Source organism: Cololabis saira, chromosome 18, assembly GCF_033807715.1.
Source record: "Cololabis saira isolate AMF1-May2022 chromosome 18, fColSai1.1, whole genome shotgun sequence".
Taxonomy (NCBI): domain Eukaryota; kingdom Metazoa; phylum Chordata; class Actinopteri; order Beloniformes; family Belonidae; genus Cololabis; species Cololabis saira.
The window spans coordinates 10354803-10380426 of record NC_084604.1 but is presented as its reverse complement, the minus strand read 5'-3'; the positions used below and the strand labels follow the sequence as shown (position 1 = coordinate 10380426).

General features: G+C 42.4%; 1 protein-coding gene across 3 annotated transcripts in view; it reads right to left on the bottom strand.

Annotated features, from left to right (window-relative positions):
* fmn1 (formin 1) overlaps window positions 1–25624 on the bottom strand; it is a 70531-nt gene that overhangs the window by 26862 nt on the left and 18045 nt on the right. For 2 of the 3 annotated variants that reach the window (XM_061746418.1, XM_061746419.1), the window contains exons 4-11: window positions 16104–16212; window positions 14487–14548; window positions 3313–4004; window positions 2255–2396; window positions 1590–1677; window positions 724–785; window positions 547–635; window positions 311–440 (exon numbers count right to left, since the gene is read on the bottom strand). In XM_061746418.1, coding sequence (XP_061602402.1) covers window positions 311–440; window positions 547–635; window positions 724–785; window positions 1590–1677; window positions 2255–2396; window positions 3313–4004; window positions 14487–14548; window positions 16104–16212 — 1374 coding nt within the window. Of the gene's footprint in view, window positions 1–310; window positions 441–546; window positions 636–723; window positions 786–1589; window positions 1678–2254; window positions 2397–3312; window positions 4005–14486; window positions 14549–16103; window positions 16213–16527; window positions 18570–25624 lie in introns of those variants that run through there. The other variant, XM_061746420.1, reaches the window with a different exon arrangement.

Below are 25624 nucleotides of genomic sequence, written 5' to 3'. Positions count from 1 at the left end.
TGTTGAGACCACATTATGCCGGTGAAGGGTGAGAAAGCTGTAACCACGGTGACGGTGAAGTCAGTGCTACAATGGCCGAAACCCTAGACTGAAAACGTTGCAGAGATTACGCGCCCGGCTCATCAATGAAAAGAAGAGCGTTTAAATGGATAGAAGATTACCAGTCAGCTTTTGAACGGATTACGCTTTGCTCCAGCTCTTGCATAACTTTGATTGCTGCAAAACCTGACAGTGGTAGAGACGCGGGTACAGTCCTGTCTCAGGGGGAGGAGGTCAGGATGTTCAGATCGGCATCAAGTGCCTTACCCACCTTACACACAGCAGAGACAGTACTGAGTTTGCGCTGAGTGGAGGCAATCCCATCGATGAAGGCGGACTGGAAGATCATGCAGCGAGCTCTGCCCGCAAAGTCCGGGATCTGGGACAGTTCATACAGGAATCTGTAAGACATTTACGTTAGAGGGCCTGAATATGATGGTGTAACCCATCCCTCAAAGCACAATAGGTTGTCTCTTTAAACATTCTTCTGTCAGATGGGATACTGACTGCTCGGGCTTGTCCAGCAGTTTGACGTCTTCTTCCTCCGACGTCTCGTAGTGTTTCCTGATCCTCTCCACCTCTTCTGGCTGTGCCCTCTGACACAGGGGAAATTACACATTTACTAAGTGTTTATAACTTCATTTATTGTACAGCTGAAGCAAGGTTTTCAGATGTAAAACTTACATTTTCATACAGGGCCTCAATGGTTTCCAGGTCCACCACGGAGGGGTCCACTGTCAGCACAGCTGGGAGTGAGGAAATGCAGAAGAATCACATTTTAGCTGAATACAAAAAGGTCAGGTTTTATATTAACACTCAGTCATTCTTATGCCATCGTCATGCCAATAGCCTCGCTCTGCTGAAACTGGTGAGTCTTTAATAGATGAGAAATTTCAGGTATTGGAGACACTTTAATATGTCTTACATTCACATCTCTCTTACTTCAGAAATCTTTTCTTTTATGTGTCGATAAATGTTACACGCTTGAAGCTTTCAATTTAATTTAAAACCGCAAAGAAAAATTCTGGTTTAATCTGTAATGGTCGTTTTAGATTTCAGAATGGTAATTGTTTAAATACTCTGTTTCAGTAACTTTTTGTGTATTTATTATATTACCATTATTTCTACGTGCCACAAATATTCTTGCCACATAAAACGGTTAGGGTGACCACTTTCCATCTTATTTTGAATTTCTTTTTCTTTGTTTGCCTCTTGTTAATTTAATCTTGTGAATTGCAGATATTTTGTTCTATATTTTAGACGTTTTTGTCTTTTTTGTCAGAAATCTGATTGTGCTCATTCTTATTGCTCCAGTGTTCACTGCATTCTTAGATTGTGATTTACTTGTTTTAAATGTACTTTTTAGATTGAAATAATAAAGTTTAACATAACATTTCTCTTCATAAATAAAATACACATTTAATTTAAAATCAACAACAACCTCCCTTTGCTATCAGAATTGATATTGGTTGTTGGTTATCAGGAGGTATCATGCATATTGGAAGTGAAACTAAACCAAAGTGATTTGGTGCATCTCTGTCGGACCTCACCTTGTTGAATATCTTTCATTTCCAGGTGCAGGCTGGATATGAGGATGCCCACAGCCTGAGAGCGCTTAGCATCCAACAGCTTAATGATCTAAAGCACACATGGTTACCATGACAACCGTACCACTGGAAACCATTAGTGAGTGCTAGTGCATACTGTGAAAATGGATCAAAACAAACAGAGGTCGTATTACACACGTCTTACATCTGTAACCACAGGTATGATGACGGACCACACGACATTGTCTTGTGTTGTTTTATTCTACTAAATTTGGTGCTTAATGTCCCTTTTATTTTTCATTGTGTTTTGTCTTGTGTGTGTATGCATGCACTGCTCAGTTCTTCAGATCTTTATCATCCCTGTGTTGTTCTACCTTTTGACTAAGAAGAAGAAAAAATTATATTTAAAAAAAAAATGTACTTAAAAAAACCTGTGCCGTAAATCAGCAAACATTTTAATCCCACAATGAAAAAGACACAAGCATAATGTGAGAGAATATTTAGTGTTCTTAAAAAGTCTTAAAATGTCATAGCTGGAGCTCTATTTCAACTGTGACCTGGGCATGTTGATACATGGCTCCCTCTAGTGGATAAATACGCTGCACATCTCAGATGCAAGATCAGGAAACTGAATTATGTTTAACAAGACACTGAAGTCCATTTCTTACCTTCCTGGCTTTGGCTTTCTTCTCGTAAGCCTCAGAGAGTGGCTTCTTTTTTGCTGTAGTGGTAGTTTTGGCAAAAAGATCCTCAAACTCACTGGAGTTGATTATGCATGGTTCCTCTAACATGTTCCACAAAGTGTTCTTACTGAAAGAAAAAAGAAAAAAACAATGGTTGGGTCAAGTTTACTTGGACGCTATCACAATAGTGCATTAAAAAATCCTTCTGTCTGATGGCGAGAGGCTTTTCATATTCCATATTTTCTAGTTCACATATTAGTCTTCAGAACAAATCACATGAATACAGAGGTGTCTTCAGTATTCACATTCATTACTCAGGTAGAAGTATAGATACTAGAGTTTAAAAATACTCCTGTAGAAGTTGAAGTATCAACTCAAGTTTTTTACTCAAGTAAAAGTATAAAAGTACTGGTTTCAAAACTACTTAAAGTATAAAAGTAAAAGTCATGTAAGGGGGAAAAAAGCCATTAAGGACAAAAGACATTGAAAATGAATTTATCTTAGTATAATGCAAATATATTAAAGAAGCATATATGTGTACTATTGAGCATTAACATGTGTTTCAGAGAGCAGGAGATATGATGACTAGTTGCCTATAAGTATTGTAATGGTGCAAAAAGTCAAACTTCAGAGGCATGTTATCATTTATCCTAACCTTTATTGGAATGTACATCCAAGTTTAGTTGCAGGAATCTGAGGGAACGGATGTAAGAACAAAACTGGACAAGAACATCTGAAACAACCACAACCAAATTCACTCTATCCGGATGGAGCAATTTAACTGGATAGTTTTTTTTAAAGGCCGAAATGAAATAGAGTAACGAGGCTGTTTTTAAAATGTAAGGAGTAAAAAGTACAGATAATTGTGTGAAAATGTAAGGAGTAAAAGTAAAAAGTCGTCTGAAAAATAATTACTCCAGTGAAGTATAGATAACCAAAATTTCTACTTAAGTAAGGTAAAAAAAGTATTTGTACTTAGTTACTTGACACCTCTGCATGAATGCAATATCTGATTGTGAGTATGATCTCAGGAGGGAACCTACTTGTCGTCCTGGATCTGGATTCTGGTCCAGTAAAGAGTCTTCATGGGCTGGGAAGGCTCCACTGCTGGTTTCCTTGGAGGTTTATCAAAACGAAGACCCCCAAATGGAGGAGGTGGAGGGAGAGCTGAGCCTGGCATGGATGGAGGTGGAGGAGGAGGAGGTGGGGGTGGAGGACCAAATGATGCTTGCACCTGCTTTACAGTTGGTGGCAAACATGGTGGAGGTGGTGGAGGAGGAGGAGGAGGTGGAGGAGGAGGAGAATCCTGTGTAGCTGGTGTAACGGGCTGAGAAGTTGGTGCTGGTTGTTCAGACAGAAGCAGAGAGTCTCCAGGAGGAAGACTCTGAGTCGAGGTTACAGAATTATCATCGCTCCGGGCGTCAAGGCCGAGGCTGATGGAAGTCAGGCCCAGCTTTTTGGGGGTCCCCCTCTGCTGCCGAGGGCTTGTGCAGGACCTCCCGGTCACCTCTCCATCTGCAGGACCTCTGATGAAGGTCTCTCTGTCCGTCTGCAGACATACACTGCGGAAGGACTTGCGTAAACAGTCATCTGACGTGGAAACAGCAATGTCTCGGACTTTCCCCGGAGATTGCGGCGAAACCTGGGAGAGTATGGCCTGCAACTTGGCCTCCAGACGGGCAACATTGTTTCCGTTTTCTACCTGCTGTCTGTAGATTCTCAGCTCAAAGTCCTCCTGAAAAAATCATTTTGGTAAATGTCAATAATCAAAACCTTGAATTTTCTGAATTGTTGTGCTGAAGGATGACTGGCTGTGATACAGCTTTATAGACACAGCTGATTTGGATCAAGAAAGTAGTTGGAAATTTACTGAGTGTTATTAAATACAGCCAGGAATACACTCCTGGCCAGGGAGACAATTACCATGTGTGTAAATGCTTTTGCATTGCTCAGAAGATTGCCTGAGGAAGGTTAGACAGAGTCCAAAAGACTTGTAGTAAGCCTGTCACATGTCAAGGATTTATATACTTAAATATAAGTGAGCTGGGTAAATTATGGAAATGATGGGCCATATACTGGGAGGATATGCAATATAGCTCTTTATTCCATTGTTGATGCTTAGAGGGGGGAGTTGAATATGAGAATTAATTGCTAATGATTATTACCTTCTCTGAAATGAAATGACCTGGAGGATGTGGAGAGGCATTCAGTGACATTTGAGGTGGGTAATAGATTCTGAATGTCACTAGAACTGTTAATATATTGTATAACGTTTTGGCAGAACTAATCTTAATTTGAAGTCTGCGCAGAAGTAACTGATAGCCCTTAAAATGAGCTAGGTTATTCAAATTGTGGGAATGCTAATTAAATGAATTTAAGAGTGTACAATAAGACAAAAAATATATTGTTAGGATTTAATGTTTGTGGCTTATTTGTCACAACCTGATCTCACAAAAATCCGTGAAATGCCCACGACCTCTCACCACTATTTTCCGTGGTACCAACACGGAAACTGGTAAAATTACGTGTGGGCACCACGGATATTGTACCATGCAAAGTCAATGGGATCCGTGGTCGTGATATATACACGGATTATGACATTATTATTATTTATATATTATTCTTTGTTATAGTGGCTAAATTATGCGTTTTTGTCGCGCAAGGTACGGTTTTTTACTGTCAGTTTGTAAAAACATGTTTTTAACGCTGTTTTAGCAGTGTTTTAATGAGGTTTTAATCTGAGCACCACGGATATAGTACTATGCAAAGTCAATGGGGGCGTGGTCGTGATATACACACGAATTATGACATTATTATTATTTATATATTATTCTTTGTTATAGTGGCTAAATTATGCGTTTTTGGCGCGCAACGTACTGTTTTTTAATGTCAGTTTGTAAAAGCCCGTTTTTAACGCTGTTTTAGCAGTGTTTTAATGAGGTTTTAATCTGAGCACCACGGATATAGTACTATGCAAAGTCAATGGGGGCGTGGTCGTGATATATACACGAATTATGACATTATTATTATTTATATATTATTCTTTGTTATAGTGGCTAAATTATGCGTTTTTGTCGCGCAACGTACTGTTTTTTAATGTCAGTTTGTAAAAGCCCGTTTTTAACGCTGTTTTAGCAGTGTTTTTATGAGGTTTTAATCTGACCACCACGGATATAGTACTATGCAAAGTCAATGGGGGCGTGGTCGTGATATATACACGAATTATGACATTATTATTATTTATATATTATTCTTTGTTATAGTGGCTAAATTATGCGTTTTTGTCGCGCAACGTACTGTTTTTTAATGTCAGTTTGTAAAAGCCCGTTTTTAACGCTGTTTTAGCAGTGTTTTAATGAGGTTTTAATCTGAGCACCACGGATATAGTACTATGCAAAGTCAATGGGGGCGTGGTCGTGATATATACACGAATTATGACATTATTATTATTTATATATTATTCTTTGTTATAGTGGCTAAATTATGCGTTTTTGTCGCGCAACGTACTGTTTTTTAATGTCAGTTTGTAAAAGCCCGTTTTTAACGCTGTTTTAGCAGTGTTTTAATGAGGTTTTAATCTGAGCACCACGGATATAGTACTATGCAAAGTCAATGGGGGCGTGGTCGTGATATATACACGAATTATGACATTATTATTATTTATATATTATTCTTTGTTATAGTGGCTAAATTATGCGTTTTTGTCGCGCAACGTACTGTTTTTTAATGTCAGTTTGTAAAAGCCCGTTTTTAACGCTGTTTTAGCAGTGTTTTTATGAGGTTTTAATCTGACCACCACGGATATAGTACTATGCAAAGTCAATGGGGGCGTGGTCGTGATATATACACGAATTATGACATTATTATTATTTATATATTATTCTTTGTTATAGTGGCTAAATTATGCGTTTTTGTCGCGCAACGTACTGTTTTTTAATGTCAGTTTGTAAAAGCCCGTTTTTAACGCTGTTTTAGCAGTGTTTTTATGAGGTTTTAATCTGACCACCACGGATATAGTAGCCTACTATGCAAAGCAACCTGATCTCACAAAAGTCTGGGAAATGCCCACGACCTATTTCCGTGGTACCAACACGGAAAGTGGTATAATTCCGTGTGACCACCACGATATAGTACTATGCAAAGTCAATGGGATCCATGGTCGTGATATACACACGGATAATGCCCACGACCTATTTTCCGTGGTACCAACACGGAAAGTGCTATAATTCCGTGTGACCAACACGGATATAGTACTGTGCAAAGTCAATGGGATCCGTGGTCGTGATATATACACGTTTTTTGACATTATTATTATTTATATATTATTCTTTGTTAAAGTGGCTAAATTATGCGTTTTTGTTGCGCAAGGTACGGTTTTTTACTGTCAGTTTGTAAAAACATGTTTTTAACGCTGTTTTAGCAGTGTTTTAATGAGGTTTTAATCTGACCACCACGGATATAGTACTATGCAAAGTCAATGGGAGGCGTGGTCGTGATATATACACGTTTTATGACATTATTATTATTTATATATTATTCTTTGTTATAGTGGCTAAATTATGCGTTTTTGTCGCGCAACGTACGGTTTTTACTGCCAGTTTGTAAAAGCCCGTTTTTAACGCTGTTTTAGCAGTGTTTTAATGAGGTTTTAATCTGAGCACCACGGATATAGTACTATGCAAAGTCAATGGGGGCGTGGTCGTGATATATACACGAATTATGACATTATTATTATTTATATATTATTCTTTGTTATAGTGGCTAAATTATGCGTTTTTGTCGCGCAACGTACTGTTTTTTAATGTCAGTTTGTAAAAGCCCGTTTTTAACGCTGTTTTAGCAGTGTTTTTATGAGGTTTTAATCTGACCACCACGGATATAGTACTATGCAAAGTCAATGGGGGCGTGGTCGTGATATATACACGAATTATGACATTATTATTATTTATATATTATTCTTTGTTATAGTGGCTAAATTATGCGTTTTTGTCGCGCAACGTACTGTTTTTTAATGTCAGTTTGTAAAAGCCCGTTTTTAACGCTGTTTTAGCAGTGTTTTTATGAGGTTTTAATCTGACCACCACGGATATAGTAGCCTACTATGCAAAGCAACCTGATCTCACAAAAGTCTGGGAAATGCCCACGACCTATTTCCGTGGTACCAACACGGAAAGTGGTATAATTCCGTGTGACCACCACGATATAGTACTATGCAAAGTCAATGGGATCCATGGTCGTGATATACACACGGATAATGCCCACGACCTATTTTCCGTGGTACCAACACGGAAAGTGCTATAATTCCGTGTGACCAACACGGATATAGTACTGTGCAAAGTCAATGGGATCCGTGGTCGTGATATATACACGTTTTTTGACATTATTATTATTTATATATTATTCTTTGTTAAAGTGGCTAAATTATGCGTTTTTGTTGCGCAAGGTACGGTTTTTTACTGTCAGTTTGTAAAAACATGTTTTTAACGCTGTTTTAGCAGTGTTTTAATGAGGTTTTAATCTGACCACCACGGATATAGTACTATGCAAAGTCAATGGGAGGCGTGGTCGTGATATATACACGTTTTATGACATTATTATTATTTATATATTATTCTTTGTTATAGTGGCTAAATTATGCGTTTTTGGCGCGCAAGGTACGGTTTTTACTGCCAGTTTGTAAAAACATGTTTTTAACGCTGTTTTAAGAAGAGACAGGCGATATTTAAAGTTTCTCCCATTTCGTCAACCACAGGGGATTCCCTGGGCGTCCCCTCTACGTCATAGAGTGACGAGGGGGGATCCTGATCACGTGACGGATCCCCCCGAATAATAATGATAATGCTAATGATAATAGTAATATTAATATTAATAATAATAAGAAGAAGAAGGAGAAGAAGAAGAAGAAGAAGAAGAAGAAGAAGAAGAAGAAGAAGAAGAAGAAGAAGAAGAAGAAGAAGAATGATAATAATAATAAGAATGATGATAATAATAATGATAATGATACTAATAATAATAATAACAATGATGATAATAATAATAATAATAATAATAATAATAATAATAATAATAATAATAATAATAATAATAATAATAATAATAATAATAATAATAATGCAGAAATTAATTAATTATTTATATTAATCATAATATTAATATTTAGTATAATAATAAATACACCTGTAGCACAAACCAGTGTTTATAGCAAACATTCAGAGACATTATCAGACAATGATTAATGACGCAACACAGTCTCACTCCGGAAGCATGTGCTTGTGCTCTTACAACGCCATATTAAAACAAATTATAAACCACATTAACACTTCATAAAAACAAAGATCGAGGGATGAGGTCTGAAAGATCTGTTTTGAAACGTGGCTTAATACGTTACGCCACTGAACGCAACCCTTCCTGTCGCCGAGATAGGCAGCAGGACAAAACGTTAAAATAGCACTAATAAATGCATATATTGATCTTGTCCATCACATACATCTACTCACGATATAAATATACATTTTATGGTCACACTTTGTCTGTTGAAAAATGAGCGGATATATTATTTCGGAACCCTAATGTCAACATCTGTTATGAGATTCTGTTATAGTGGGAGGCCCCGCCCCCTCCGGTGTTGTCATGGTAACGTTTTGCCCCGACTGTTAAACAGGAAGTGCTGTACAGCTGATGTCTCGAACGTTAACCGTTGAACGTTAATTAAAGCAGAGACGTTCAATAAACTGTATAGCGTATCTTTGATTAAAGTACTGCTGAAGTGATAGAAACGCTCCATGTCTCCTCTCCATTTATTGAACACAAACAACATCTTAACCCTAAACCGGAAGGAGGTTACCAGAACTTTTGAACTTTTTTTAAAAACATTTTTTAAGATGTGTTTGCATAACTTAAACACACAGAAATGTATTAGCACTATGATATATTATACATTTGATCATCCTTGATCATCCAGGATCATCCTGTCAGACTGGGGAAGCGGTTAAAGGGTCTCTAAATAGCCATGTTAAGTTAATGGGAAAATTTCAAAAGGTGAAACAATCAGTATTTAAAGGGGAAAATAAACTCAGAACTGGTCCAAATTGAATAGTATGACTGTGTATAATACTATCATCGATATCTTAAAGAAATCTGGCCACAAAATACTCGTTAAAAGATTTTGACTGATTGTTTCCAGCTCAGCCCCTTAAATAGGTCTCTGAATATACAAGTCAAACATCCATGATCTGTACCAACAAGAAAATCAAACTTTGTCGTAGGACAACAGTGAAGACATCGTTGGAAAGGTCTTAACCTCAGGAGCAACATATGTCAATATGAGATTTGTGGGCAATTCCTGCTCCCCAGGTGTGCCCTTTGAACCTTGTACCTGTGACACTTTTGAAGGCCTATAATTCAACAACAAAATATGCTAGAGACATGGGGTCAACAGTTTTGGAAAGCTCTGCACCTCTACTATCATGCCCGACAGTAGTCCAATAGGGGGCGCCACTGAATAGGGTCAAAACCTATAAAAAACATGATTTCACCCTCTTACCAATACAAAAGTCAAAATCAGACCGAACAGGCGTGCTTCCCACCCTTAAAAACATATAATAAGCTTGCAAAGTTCGTGATCACAGTTTTATATAAGCGCTAATTCATTGGAACTACAAAAGCTATGACGTAGCACAATGCTGTGTATTGTAACTTGGCGCAAATTGTAGTTCTGTAACCTCTTCCGGTTTAGGGTTAAGATGTTGACATTAGGGTTCCGAAATAATATATCCGCTCATTTTTCAACAGACAAAGTGTGACCATAAAATGTATATTTATATCGTGAGTAGATGTATGTGATGGAAAAGATCAATATATGCATTTATTAGTGCTATTTTAACGTTTTGTCCTGCTGCCTATCTCGGCGACAGGAAGGGTTGCGTTCAGTGGCGTAACGTATTAAACAACGTTTCAAGACCTCATCCCTCGATCTTTGTTTCTATGAAGTGTTAATGTGGTTTATAATTTGTTTTAATATGGCGTTGTAAGAGCACAAGCTGTTAAAAATAAGGGCAGTAGAATACAGCAGGTAAGTATTTAATTTAGGAGTGTCATCAAACCACACTTTTAAATTGAAGTACTGCTCTGATCGTCACATATAGACGGGATTACATTGGAAGTGTCATACAATTTGGTGTATTCTATTTGTGTCTGAAAATTTCTCGCTAGAAATGTCATCAAACCATCTTTTAAATTGAAGTATATGCATTTTAAAAAAAAAAGAGGAATGGGGAAGCCGCTCGCGGTGATCACCTGCTCCGAGCGTCAAATCTAGCCGCAGACGGGATTACATTGCAGCCAATAGGAGCCTATTTGCGCCTCCGGAGTGAGACTGTGTTGCGTCATTAATCATTGTCTGATAATGTCTCTGAATGTTTGCTATAAACACTGGTTTGTGCTACAGGTGTATTTATTATTATACTAAATATTAATATTATGATTAATATAAATAATTAATTAATTTCTGCATTATTATTATTATTATTATTATTATTATTAGTATTATTATTATTATTATTATTATTATTATTATTATTATTATTATTATCATCATTGTTATTATTATTATTAGTATCATTATCATTATTATTATCATCATTCTTATTATTATTATCATTCTTCTTCTTCTTCTTCTTCTTCTTCTTCTTCTTCTTATTATTAATATTACTATTATCATTAGCATTATCATTATTATTCGGGGGGATCCGTCACGTGATCAGGATCCCCCCTCGTCACTCTATGACGTAGAGGGGACGCCCAGGGAATCCCCTGTGGTTGACGAAATGGGAGAAACTTTAAATATCGCCTGTCTCTTCTTAAAACAGCGTTAAAAACATGTTTTTACAAACTGGCAGTAAAAACTGTACCTTGCGCGCCAAAAACGCATAATTTAGCCACTATAACAAAGAATAATATATAAATAATAATAATGTCATAAAACGTGTATATATCACGACCACGCCTCCCATTGACTTTGCATAGTACTATATCCGTGGTGGTCAGATTAAAACCTCATTAAAACACTGCTAAAACAGCGTTAAAAACATGTTTTTACAAACTGACAGTAAAAAACCGTACCTTGCGCAACAAAAACGCATAATTTAGCCACTTTAACAAAGAATAATATATAAATAATAATAATGTCAAAAAACGTGTATATATCACGACCACGGATCCCATTGACTTTGCACAGTACTATATCCGTGTTGGTCACACGGAATTATAGCACTTTCCGTGTTGGTACCACGGAAAATAGGTCGTGGGCATTATCCGTGTGTATATCACGACCATGGATCCCATTGACTTTGCATAGTACTATATCGTGGTGGTCACACGGAATTATACCACTTTCCGTGTTGGTACCACGGAAATAGGTCGTGGGCATTTCCCAGACTTTTGTGAGATCAGGTTGCTTTGCATAGTAGGCTACTATATCCGTGGTGGTCAGATTAAAACCTCATAAAAACACTGCTAAAACAGCGTTAAAAACGGGCTTTTACAAACTGACATTAAAAAACAGTACGTTGCGCGACAAAAACGCATAATTTAGCCACTATAACAAAGAATAATATATAAATAATAATAATGTCATAATTCGTGTATATATCACGACCACGCCCCCATTGACTTTGCATAGTACTATATCCGTGGTGGTCAGATTAAAACCTCATAAAAACACTGCTAAAACAGCGTTAAAAACAGGCTTTTACAAACTGACATTAAAAAACAGTACGTTGCGCGACAAAAACGCATAATTTAGCCACTATAACAAAGAATAATATATAAATAATAATAATGTCATAATTCGTGTATATATCACGACCACGCCCCCATTGACTTTGCATAGTACTATATCCGTGGTGCTCAGATTAAAACCTCATTAAAACACTGCTAAAACAGCGTTAAAAACGGGCTTTTACAAACTGACATTAAAAAACAGTACGTTGCGCGACAAAAACGCATAATTTAGCCACTATAACAAAGAATAATATATAAATAATAATAATGTCATAATTCGTGTATATATCACGACCACGCCCCCATTGACTTTGCATAGTACTATATCCGTGGGGCTCAGATTAAAACCTCATTAAAACACTGCTAAAACAGCGTTAAAAACGGGCTTTTACAAACTGACATTAAAAAACAGTACGTTGCGCGACAAAAACGCATAATTTAGCCACTATAACAAAGAATAATATATAAATAATAATAATGTCATAATTCGTGTATATATCACGACCACGCCCCCATTGACTTTGCATAGTACTATATCCGTGGTGCTCAGATTAAAACCTCATTAAAACACTGCTAAAACAGCGTTAAAAACGGGCTTTTACAAACTGACATTAAAAAACAGTACGTTGCGCGCCAAAAACGCATAATTTAGCCACTATAACAAAGAATAATATATAAATAATAATAATGTCATAATTCGTGTATATATCACGACCACGCCCCCATTGACTTTGCATAGTACTATATCCGTGGTGCTCAGATTAAAACCTCATTAAAACACTGCTAAAACAGCGTTAAAAACATGTTTTTACAAACTGACAGTAAAAAACCGTACCTTGCGCGACAAAAACGCATAATTTAGCCACTATAACAAAGAATAATATATAAATAATAATAATGTCATAATCCGTGTATATATCACGACCACGGATCCCATTGACTTTGCATGGTACAATATCCGTGGTGCCCACACGTAATTTTACCAGTTTCCGTGTTGGTACCACGGAAAATAGTGGTGAGAGGTCGTGGGCATTTCACGGATTTTTGTGAGATCAGGTTGATTTGTCAATAGAGGCGGGTGAAAATGGAAGTCAGAGTGGCACAAAGGAACCTTGGCATTTTGTTTTAGCTCAGAATGTTCCCTACAGCTTCTCGGCAGAGAAATTGCAAAGATGTCAGCAAAGAAAAGTATGACTGGAGGCTGTGGAGAGGAGTGCAGTGACAGCCACGGGGGAGAAATGTTTCTGATGATAATGTAAAAATATTCTTGGCAGAAGTGATGCTGAATGTGAAGAAGGACAAAATCAATAAGCCTTAACATCAGCAGGATATAGCTAGATGTGGTGGTGTTCCACTCCTGCTTGGTTGGTGTAGACTTCAGTCACCCAACTCGGGCCAATCTCAAAGGCTTGAAACAAGGCAACTGATCGTTGGACTGAGGATGCTTTGTTATCTTTTTTCACGCCTTTGAGAGAGGGGGGGGGGATATTGGGCATATTAGTTCCAGGTACAGAGCCAGGAAGGATTCATTATAACAGCGGTAGCAGATCACTAATTAGTTCTTCTTTTTATGCAGTAGTGTGGTGGGACCCAGAAAAGAACAACCTCTTCCTGCCAAATCTGCTTAGAATAGTCTAGTTCAGGGGTCGGCAACCCGCGGCTTTAGAGCCGCAGGCGGCTCTTTAGCGCTGCCCTAGTGGCTCCCTGGAGCTTTTTCAAAATTGTTGGACCTTTTTTTTTCCATTTTTTCTTTTTTTTTCTCTTTTTTTCTCTTTTTGTTCCTTTTTTTCTTTTTTCCTTCTTTTTTTTCTTCCTTTTTCCTTTCATTTTAATCTCGACATTTCAACTTTTTTCTCGAAATTGTACTTCAACATTAATCTCGACATTTTGACTTTTTTCTCAACATTTCGACTTTTTTCTGGATATTTCGCCATTTGCCTTAATTCTAAGGCTTACACAAGACTTTTCATTTTTTGCGGCTCCAGACATATTTGTTTTTTGTGTTTTTGGTCCAATGGCTCTTTCAACATTTTGGGTTGCCGACCCCTGGTCTAGAACATGGAAACGAAAAGTCTTTGTTGAACTGTTGTGCCAGAATAGTGCTGGAGAAAGGCCTCTGGAGAAGCTGCCTTTGCCATAGTACCACGTCTTTACAGGAGCTGTTTGATCAGCCGTGGTTGAAACAACACAGTTCGGTGGACAGAAGAAACCAAAGCTTTCAGACGTATAACCACATGTAATTAACTTTAAACAATAACGACTAATCAAACTACCTTCACAAAGCATTTCATTTCAGCCTATAAAGCAGACATAAAACAATACGTAGGGACATGGGGGTCTGCTGGAGCCTATCCCAGCTAATTTCAGGTGAAAGGCAGGGGTTCACCCTGGACAGGTCACCAGTCTATCAACATGTGGCTGAATCCACAATACTGACCTGTAACCTGTCCAGCTCCTCTTTGCATTCTCTCTTCAGTTGCAGGAGACTGGCCTGGTGCTCTGAGAGGAAGCAGAGAAGAGCATGAAGACATATTTTTATAGCTGTAGTGCACAAGAACCAGATTAAAATAATTGATCATATGATGGCAGCAAAACTTCAACCCCAACAGAGACACCTGCCAACGGATTAGAGCTGGCTGCAAACTATTTAAGCAAACATTCATCTCTAAATGGATGACTGAGGCTAATGAAAGGTCAGTTAAGTGTATAAACTTTTATTTCCTTGACAGTGTTTACAGGAACGTGGGGTGTGTACTCATGAAGCACACAGTTTCATCCCTGTTCAAACAACACTGACTATCCTACTGGTCTACAGATGCTCAGGTCTAATGAGGAAGCTGGACTACTTGAGCAGCTCATTCTCTGATATGGAAATATGTGATCAAATGAAACAAAATGATAGCTACTGCATTCATTTTTGATACGATAGGCAACAGGAGAATGTGGTCTTTGCAGTAACTTTCATCCATCCATCCATCCATTTTCTATACCATTTTATCCTTTTGCAGGGTCACAGGGGCAGTAACGTTCACTTCGAAGTAAATACAGGGGTATACAATGAAATGTTGGACACTTTCCTAAACATGAATTAACATTTTTAATCAGTAGTAATTCCATTTTATTTTCTGCTGGGGATTGTGGTAAAATAATTAAAATATGTAGGTGGAGTCTACGGATGGGGACAGTCACAGGGTGGAGCTGTGTTTACCTTCACTGTGAAATATAATAAAGCATCCACCACATGAGATCACTGTGCACACATTGCATGTTGCATGCTTTCTTGATATTACTATATCAAGTATAGTATTTACAATTATTTGTCATATATATCCTATATAATAAATATAAACGTAGCACAAAAAGTCTTATACCACTGGAAAGCCTGTTTATTTCTCTTTTAAATGATACCACATTTGTAAGTAGCACTTATTTGTGGGAGGAGCAGAAGAGCTGAGTATGTGGGTCGCACCCACAAACAATTTGCCAAATCTTCTCTGTCAATGCCAAACAACCTTGACTCTTGTTTGGTGTTTGGTGGATTGGATGATTGAAGAAACAACACAAATTGTCAATTTAAAGGAGCATGAGGCAGGATTGAGGCAGGATTTATGAAAAAAATTCGTATACGTTTTAAGTTTTCTAGTAATAATGTCAGATGAAGCGTTCCAAACCAAAAATGTCATACATTCTGGATTCATTACAAATCAACTGAAATATTGCAAGCCTTTTATTATTTTAATATTGCTGATTATGGTTTACAGTTTAAGATTAAGATTCCCAGAATATTCTAATTTTTTGAGATAGGATATTTGAGTTTTCTTAAGCTGTAAACCATGATCAGCAATATTAAAATAATAAAAGGCTTGCAATATTTCAGTTGATTTGTAATGAATCCAGAATGTATGACATTGTTGCATTACAGAAAATAAAGGACTTTATCACAATATTCTAATTTTCTGAGACAGTCCTGCATATATTACACATATATGTCCTTGTGTTATTTTAAGCAAAGCATGTCAGTAATAGTTTGGTGTTGTATCTGATTAAATCATACCTGCTTCCGTATACTTCAGCCCAACCTTTTCCTCTTTCAAAGGTGGCCAGACAGCGTGCAGGCGACCAGGGGTTCTTTCTTCTTCTTCTCCTGGAGTAGACGTCTCTGACTGTACAGAGAGAACATCAAGAGACTGTAGTTGTTCTGATGAATCTTCTACTTATCCAACCATCGTTGAGGAGCACAAAAAGGCTTGCAAGTTAGTTATAGCGGCAGAGGCTCAGTTTTTTTCTTTGTTTTTATGTACGAGGCTTCTATATAATCATGTATAAAAGCACTGTAACTGTTCAAACAACCTTGTCGCAACCAATCTACTGTATTTTTCCTTGGAGGAATCATTCATATCAATGAAAATGTATTTGAAGAAATCTCACAGAAATACCTAATGAAAATATTTCAATCAACCTCCTTTTTGTGTGCTTACTGTGCAATCAGATGAGTCTTTCTTCTCTGGCGTCTTTTTGGAGGTTCTTTCAAAAAGAGTTCTTAGTACATCTTTATCAGCTTTTATCTTCTTCCTCACCGCCTCAAGATCAACCTTCTCTGCTGGAACCTTCTTCAACGGCTTGGGAGTGAAAAAGGCTTTGAAGGCGTCAAACGCTGCCTCTGCGCTGGACACAGACTTTGCAGAGTCGACTGGCTCTGAAACCTTTACATCTTCCTGTATTTGAAGCTCCTTTCTCTCTCCCTCTTGACTTTCATCATTTGCATTTATTGCAGTCTCTCCCCAGTCCTTTTTAGCCTCCGATTCCTCACTCGGGTTCTCATCTACCCTCTTTTCCCGACTCAGGAATTGGGAGATGTGGTCCAGGAAGGCCCCCTGAGCCTTGACATCCTCCTGTTTCTCCATTACGCCTGGCGTCTTTGCCCCCTGAGGAGGGGCTCTGATCTGAGCCGTGGCCTCATGCTCGGGGCCGCTCAGCCCTTTCCTCAGGACCCTGCTGAACCGGGCCGGCAGCTGGACGGGCTTGTCGGTGGGGGAGCTGGGAGAGAAGGTGGCTCGGGTGAGGACGGATCCAGGTGGAGGTTTGTTAGCTCGGGGGCCAGATGTTATGATAATATTTCTTGAACTATTACCGGGGCGCGTAGATGTACCACAATCTGGAACTACATCTTCTTTCTCCTCTTCTTCCTCCTCCCCACATATCCTCTCGTCTTCATCTCCAGCATCCTGCAGCGTTGAGTCTTGAGCCAGTAATTCTGTCCGTGTCACAGTTACGACAGCATGTCTGATTTGAGATATTCTCCTTTTTTCAGATTCAAAATTGACATTAGAATTCGTACTTATTGCACAATCTTCCTCGCCGTGTGAATTTTGAGGATTTTCACAAACATCTTTTACATTCTGTTGGCTTTCTTCAGCGTCATCCTCCCTCATATCAACTGGTGCAAGAAAATCGCCATCCGTACGCCTGCCGTCGGCGGGAATGTGCTGACATTTGGGCTGTACAGCGATATTCATTGCACATATATCCAGGGATGAAGTCTCTTTCTGGCAGTAGTGAACTTTGTGTTCATCATCAACATTATTCTGGTCATGATTTGATTCTAACCTCTGCTTCTTTGAGTCAATTTTAGCATTTATGGCCCCATTTTGCTGCTCCGTTAGGTTCCGCTCTTCTTCTGTTGTCATTGAATCACTTCTTTCTTCCCCCAAACTGCATCGTTCCAGTGACTGAGAACTCTTTTCAACTCCATGAGACAACATATTGTAGGATGAGGGCTCTCCAGGAAGCTCAGGAGAATCCTCAAAGTTCATTTTCCCAGTTTTCAACACCTTATTTTGCTCCTTTGAGAGGTTTCTGAAAATGTCCAGGGCAACTTTCTGGCTGCTCCTTTTGCTGCAAGTCAGAGTTTTTCATAAAGAAAACTATGAGTTCATCCAGAACTGAATGAGAAGGAACACATGTAACTGTTCACACTGCATCTGTGAAAGAGTACAGTTCAAGAAAATACAGAGGGTGTAAGTGGGGCTAAGGCTTCTGTGTGGCATGCATAAATGAGTCTACGAGGTTCCAGCATCATGCGACCTCAGGTTATAGGCAATACATAAATGCAATAAAAGTTTGAGCTAGTAAAGTCAAGATCACAACAGAAACGCCAACCTTGTTCTTCTCCAGTTTGCTGAAATAAACAGATTTGTCCTTTACGTTCAACAGTTTCTGCATGTCTTACCAGAGTGCTACCGTCATATTCCAAACCTAAAAACTGGAAGCAGCTGCCGGTTACTCAGAGGAGCCGACGGCAGGAGAGAAAAACACAAAGTAATGGAAAAGTAAATGTTTCCAACCACAGCTCCCCGGCACAGTTGTCTGGAATGAGCCAGCTGAACCACATGCAGTTAAATTCGGATCCAAGTTGCAGCTTTTGCCTTTGACTTCGGCCTCATTTTCAGCCAGACTCCCTTGTACCTTCTTTAATAGTTTACTGTGCAGAGTCTTGGAAGTCGTCCTGCAAACTGTCGCAGAGGAGTTGGAGACAGATGGAGCATCCGGCTACTGTTTGTGACTACACGCTGACGTTCCACCCAGAACAGATGTAGTTACACCACACCCAGAGCTGAGGGAGGGTAAACAGGACTGCCAGGGATCCTTGCTCAACTGTAGCCTGCAAATCCAGCGTCAGGAGCGTCTACCAGGTCCCCTGCAGGCACTGAGCAATGCCCGGCTAATCTGGGCTTCTCAATCGGTCCAGTTCCACCTACACTGCAGTCCTAATCAGCTCACCTCAAAGTGATATGAAGAAAAGGTGGCTTATTGAGAGAATAACCGTACAATGATTAGCTATATGTATATAACTCTTTGTTTTTAAGTGAGTTATTTGAATTTGAATACTTTTAAATTGTGCATGATGCTTTATCTGCTGAAACAGCTCCCCTGTTTGCATTTCAAACACAATAAATGTGCCACATTATAAACAGATACTTCTCAGGTTCCACCCCTGTTTACTTTCACATTATTGCAGTCAGCATGTTGGTGACAAGATTCTTACTGTACTGTATGTACAGAAATTCACACTGTGTACTTTTCTCTAGCAAATACTCCACTCTTTACTCCGTACTGTGCACAGAGGTCTTAACAGACCACTCTTGAAATGAAGAATACTAATATGGAGGTTTTGCATTCTTTCAAAGATGGTCGATTTAATCTCCGTATGGCTTTTTAGTTAGATAATAGAAATACAAAGTAATACAATCCGATAATACTGTGGAATCTTACCAGTGACAATAATAATACTAGTAATAATATACTGTAGGGCTTATATTGATCTATTCCAGGATAAAGGAAGCTGGTTTCATCAGTTCTACATTGGTTTCATCAGCTGCATGCCTGCAGAGGTATAAAGAGAGAGTGAAACATGTCCAGTTAAAATAGGTTATTCCTGCTCAGCTTTGTTCACACAAAAGACAGCTGGAGTTGCATTAAGTCCTTTAAGTTAAGCCACAAGACTGAACTCTTTGAAACACCTAAGCTTGGTCTGTGAACACAGGCCTAAAGCACTGATACTAGACTCCATGGTGTCAATGTGATATTTATGGACTGTGTTAAAACAACTGGACAAAACCTCTGTTTTCATTGTGCAGTTATTTGAGTCTTGTTTAGTTTTCCTTTAATTTCAGCGTTGGTTTATTTTTGGTTTGTGTTTAGCTTTGTTTTATTTTGAAAAAACTTCCCCAGTAGCGTAACTTCCTCGGTTCTCACCTCTGGTAATTGACTACTCTTGTGTCTAGTAATTTTTTCACTGTTAGGTTAGATGGCTTGTCATTCGTTTGTTCCCAGAGCTTTTTCCCATGTTATTATTCTGTCCATCATTCCCTTTAGTGGTATATTTATATGTGATGTCACAACTGCCTACTTTGGTATCATGAGAGTTCATATTTTCAACCCAACATAATGAATAAATGGTTTAAAATAAATAAGTTATCATTAAATATCAGTAAAACCAAATTCATTGTTTTTGGCAACAAAATGATAAATGCTCCAATAAACCTAATCATTAATAACATAAAACTAGAACAAACAAACACTATTACATTTTTAGGAATAACTATTGATGAAAAACTCATATGGAAGCCATATATTAATACCTTAAAAAGAAAATTATCTAAAACAATAGCTATATTATATAAAATAAAAAGGTATTATAAATAAAAGATCATTACAAACACTATACAGATCCCTACTACTCCCATACCTGACTTATTGTGTGCAGCAATTAGAATTGTAAACTTGGCTGATTATCTTGCACCAACAAACGTAAGTTACGGATGTAACTATGGTTCTGTGAATTCCTGGATGACTGCCAGTGGCAGTAAACAGAGTGGATATGTCTCCTCGCGCTCCGCGCAGGTCGAGATTTAATAACAACAGTGTCACGTGAGTGACGTGTAGGCTACCTGTGCGTCTATAAATACCGCCCGGTAGACTACATCCGGCCTCCCAGAATCTTCTCGCAGGAAGTTCGGAGTGACCGGTGTGACTGGCAGTCATCCAGGAATTCACAGAACCATAGTTACATCCGTAACTTACGTTCTGTTTCATTCCTTCCAGACTGCCAGTGGCAGTAAACAGAGTGGATGACTCATACCAGCACTGTCACGAGGAACAACACCCACCTAGTGGTCAGCCGCAGAAGCCAAAGGCAGAACGGCCGAAGCCAGCGTGGACCCAGAGGCCACGTTAAGGCGATAGAATCTGGAGAAGGTGCACGGCACCGTCCAGGACGCCGCTGCACAGATCTCAGACAACGGTACCCCTCTCATTGCCGCCCAGGAAGTGGCCACACCCCTGGTGGAATGACAGACAACGCCTGAAGGGGCAGGTCTACCTGCCACGTCATAAGCCTGTTTGATTGCTTCAACAATCCAGTGGGAGAGCCGTTGCTTCGACAGGGCACGGCCCTTGTGCGCCCCCCTGTAGCACACAAACAACTGCTCAGAGCGTCGAAAGCTCTGTGTTGCCTGAAGGTACAGCCGCAACGCCCGGACCGGGCACAGCAAATTAGCCCGCTCCTCCAGCCGGGACTCAAACGGGGGAGGATGGTATGCTGCCAACTCTATGGCCTGATTGGCATGGTCAGGGGGTAACACCTTAGGCAGGAAAGCGACATTTGGCCACAAGGTCACTCCTGAGCTGTCTGCCTTCCACCGAAGGCACGTAGGACTGACTGAAAGGGCGTGGAGCTCGCTCACACGCTTGGCAGACGTAACAGCCAACAGAAAGGCAGTTTTCCATGACGTCGTCCCCAAGGACCCCCCTGCCATAGGCTCAAAGGGTGCCTCGCCCAAGGCCTGCAGGACCAGCGGCAGGTCCCATGCCGCTGTACGCTGCACTCTGGGGGGGCGCAGTCTCCTGGCACCCCGCAGAAACTGTGCCACCCAGTAATGCGCACCAACTGGTCTACCATCGATGTGGCCATGGTGGACAGAAATAGCCGCTACGTGCACCTTCAAGGTCGAGGCCGCCCGGCCCGCCTCAAACAGATACTGCAGGTACCGCAGTACAATTTGTAACGGACAGGAGATCGGGTCAAAACCCCCGTCCCTGCACCAGGAGGAGAAAGCGGCCCAGCAATGCGAATACACCCTTCTTGTGGAAGGAGCTCTAGCATTCTGCAAGGTCTCACATACCGAGGGCTCAAGGTGTGTCAAGAATGACCATCCCCTCTCAACGGCCAGGCCCAGAGTTGAAGGAGGCTCGGAGAGGGATGCCATACCTCCCCGCCCAGCTGGGACAGGAGGTCCGACCGTACTGGGAGCTGCCAAGGCTCCCCATCCAACAGGCTGAGGAGCGTGGAGAACCAAATCCTCGAGGGCCACTTGGGCGCCACCAGGAGGACCCTGTGACCCGATAATCTCACCCTGTGAAGCGTGGGCATCACCAGGGGAATCGGAGGGAACGCATAAAGGAGGCCTCTCGGCCAAGTGTTGGCGAGAGCGTCCATCCCGAGCGGGGCACTGGTCTCTGCCAAAGAGAACCACAGTGGACAATGAGTCGTACGCTCCGAGGCGAACAGATCCACACGGGCTTCCCCGTATCGATCCCAAATCATTCGCACCACCTGGGGGTGCAACCGCCAGTCCCCTGGGGGCAGCCGCCGGCGTGAGAGGGAATCCGCCACCACGTTGGCTCTGCCAGGGAGGTGCATTGCCCTCAAGGAGGCCAATTGAGGATGAGCCCACATCCACAATCTCCGGGCCTCGTTCAAGGAGTCCAGCGACCTGGTTCCCCCCTGGTGGTTGACATGAAACACTGTCGAAGTGTTGTCTGTCCGGACGAGGACATGCTTGCCCCTGAGAAAGGGCAAGAAGTGCCTCAACGCCAAGTAGACAGTCCGGAGTTCTAGGACATTGATGTGCCGTCCCCGCCACAGAGGGCCCCAAACCCCCTGGACTGACCTCTTCTGCCATACCGCACCCCAACCCTGAGGTGAGGCATCTGTTGTCACCACCTCTCGCCTCGAAGGGACTGAGCCGAGAGGAACACCGTGCAATAGAAAGGTGCTGTCCCGCCACCGGTGGAGATGAATAAGGCACTGGTGTGTAACCTTGACCTTGACCCACCTGTGAAGGCGAGGGTCCATCTGGAGGCTGTTGAACCACATCTGCAGGGGGCGCAGGTGCAGCAGCCCCAGAGGTGTCACAGCCGAGGCCGCCGACAGCATCCCCAGCAGTCGGAGCCATGTGTGGACGGGCAACCTCATCCCGAGGCGGAAGGACCGTAGCAGGTCCTGAATCCGCTCCGCCCGCTCTGCAGTAAGGCGTGCCTGCATCGATACGGAATCGAGGGACAGGCCGATGAAGGTGGTCTGCTGCGTAGGACGCAACAAGCTCTTCTCCCAATTTACCGACATGCCCAGAGCCTCGATATGTGTGAGGACCCTGGATGTCATCAGCTCCGCCTCCTGGAGCGAGGGGGCGCATATAAGCCAGTCGTCCAGATATGGGAGAATCTTTACTCCCGACAGGCATAGCGATGTCAAGGCCGCCCTCATGCATCTGGTGAAGATGCGAGGAGCCAGGGACAGGCCGAAAGGCAGGACGGTGAACTGGTAGGCGTGGCCTTGAAAGGCAAAACTGAGAAACCGTCTGTGGTCTGGGTGTATTGGGACGTGAAAGTAGGCGTCTTTGAGGTCTATGGAGGTGAACCACTCCCCTGGAGTGACAGATTGAAGTACGCAGCATCCGAAATGGGAGGACCTTCAGGTACTGGTTCAGACCCCGAAGGTCCAGCACAGGCCGAAGAGAAGTGTCTTTCTTCGGAATGAGGAAGTATGTTGAGTAAAACCCACTGCTCTGTGTATGTGGGTGAACTCTTGTGATGGCCTTTTTGTCCAAGAGTTTGGCTATCTCCTGTGACAAACACAGGGCCCTCCCGCGGTCTCTGACCGAGGTTTCCCTGACCCCGGAGGGTGGTGGGGGCCGGCGGCGGAACTGCAACCTGTAGCCCTGGGACAGTGTTTTCAAAACCCATACATCTGGAGAATGGGCTGCCCAATAGGCCAGGTGCTGATGTGAAAACCTGCCCACCGCCGGCCCGAGGCCCTCATAGAGTGCCTCGAGGATTATTTGGGGGTTTGGGGGGACGCTGGTGTTGCCCCTGCACCCGCTGAGACCGGCGAGGTGGAGGGTGTGCGCCCCTGGGCTGACGCCCACCACCCCCAGCAACCCGGCTGTGCTGCCAGGGCTGCGGAGGGGGGCTCGGGGGATGTGAGCGGCGCAGGTCTTGTACGCCCCGTCTCCTGGAGTGCTGAGCTGGGGGTCCCATGCTCGCACTCCGACGACCCCAGGCCTCTGATGCCTGACCCGACTGCTTCCTGCGCTCCAACGCCTGTTCTGCCTCTGGCCCAAACAACCGACCCGGCACTACAGGAAGCTTCCGTAGCGTCTGCCGGCAATCGTCAGACATGGGTGCCTGCGCCAGCCACACCTGACGCCGCGTCACCACCAGGGTGGACATCAGGCGGCCAAGCTCTCTGGTCATCAGCCCGAAGGCTTGGAGGGCAGCGTCGTTCGTGTCACCCAACTCCCCGCCCTCATGCTCCGACTGCAACATCTGGGACTGGGCGAGGAGGAGCACGGAGAGGGAGTTCCCAATGCGAGCCATGCGGCCTGCCGCATCATAAGCTGTCGAGAGAAGGCTATCCGTTACCCGGCACTGAGGCCTAGGACAGCGGGCCTTATCTTTGAGCGCCTCATCTGGTGAAAGGACCAGTGAGGCGATACACGGGTCCACCGGAGGCATGTGAACCAGGCCATGTTGCTCCGCCTGGCGCATGGAGGCCAAAGTCCTTGCATCCTTGCCATGGTAGGCAAACGCCTTTGGATCTGCCCAGCAGCGCTGCAGCTCCTGCAAAAAGGCAGGCGAGGGCGGGACATCAAAGGGTGGGGCTACAGGAGTCCGGCGAAAGAATGGGTTGCTCGCCGGTTGGGCAGCGGGCGCATCATCCAGCCCGACCTTAGCCAGGGCCGCACGCAGTGTTGCCTGCAAAGGGCAGGGGCCCTCTCCCAGCTCAGTGCTCCCAGAGCTCCTGAGGGATGTCTCCGAGCCAGCCTCTGCCTGTATGCTAGCTGGGTCAACCACCAGACACGGCAGCTCAGGGGAGGGATACTCGCCAGAGCTAAACACCCTGTCACGGCCTTGAAACATGGAGTTTGAAGCCCTGGTAGACATAGCATCGTCTCCGCAATCTGACTCCCAGGGGACCGCCAGAGGTGGGGAGGGCAGAGCCCGCTCCCTCACTAAGGCCTTAAGCTGCTCCAGTTCAGCCCGTAAATCCTCCATCTCACTGCGTGAGGGAGCATCCTTCGCCTTCTTCTGCGTAGGGCCACTGCGCTCGTCATGGGGCCCCGCCCTGCGCTTGTCCCGGTGCTTTTTGCGGGAACCTGCACTGACATGAGCGGGCCCAGAGGGTGGGAGGTCGCTCCTAAAGAGGAGGCCTTCCACCTGACGCAGCCGTTCCTCTCTCACCGTGAGCGGCAAAATGCTGCAGTTGATGCAGGGGTCTGACAGGGCCTCCCTCAGGTGCCCCACCCCCAGACACTGGGGGCACAATTCATGGCCATCCTCTACCAACAGTAGAGTGCCACACGATGTACAAGCCATCATCGCTTCCTCCAAAAAATAAAATGGTCAAGTTAGGAAATCTGGGCGAGAACTGAGACTCGATCAGAACATCTAACAGACTCCTCACACCACTGTTTTTAATCCAAACACTTCAGTGTGGAGCCAGGCAATCCAGGCGAGAACTGTGGCCGCCACAGAACGCGTCCGGAACCTCTGGACTAGCTTTTTTTTTTTTTTTTTTTTTAATATATATATTGTTTTAAATTTATATATATATATATATATTTTTTTATTTTTTTTTTTAAAACTTAAGTAAAAAATACTTACCAAGCCAGGCTAGGAACCAACAGACGAGAGCAGTGGGCGGACCACTGAACGCGGCTGGGACATCTAGCATGTGGAGGAATCAGCCCAACAACAAACAATTCAAGACCGTTTGTGTGGCTGGGGAGCGAG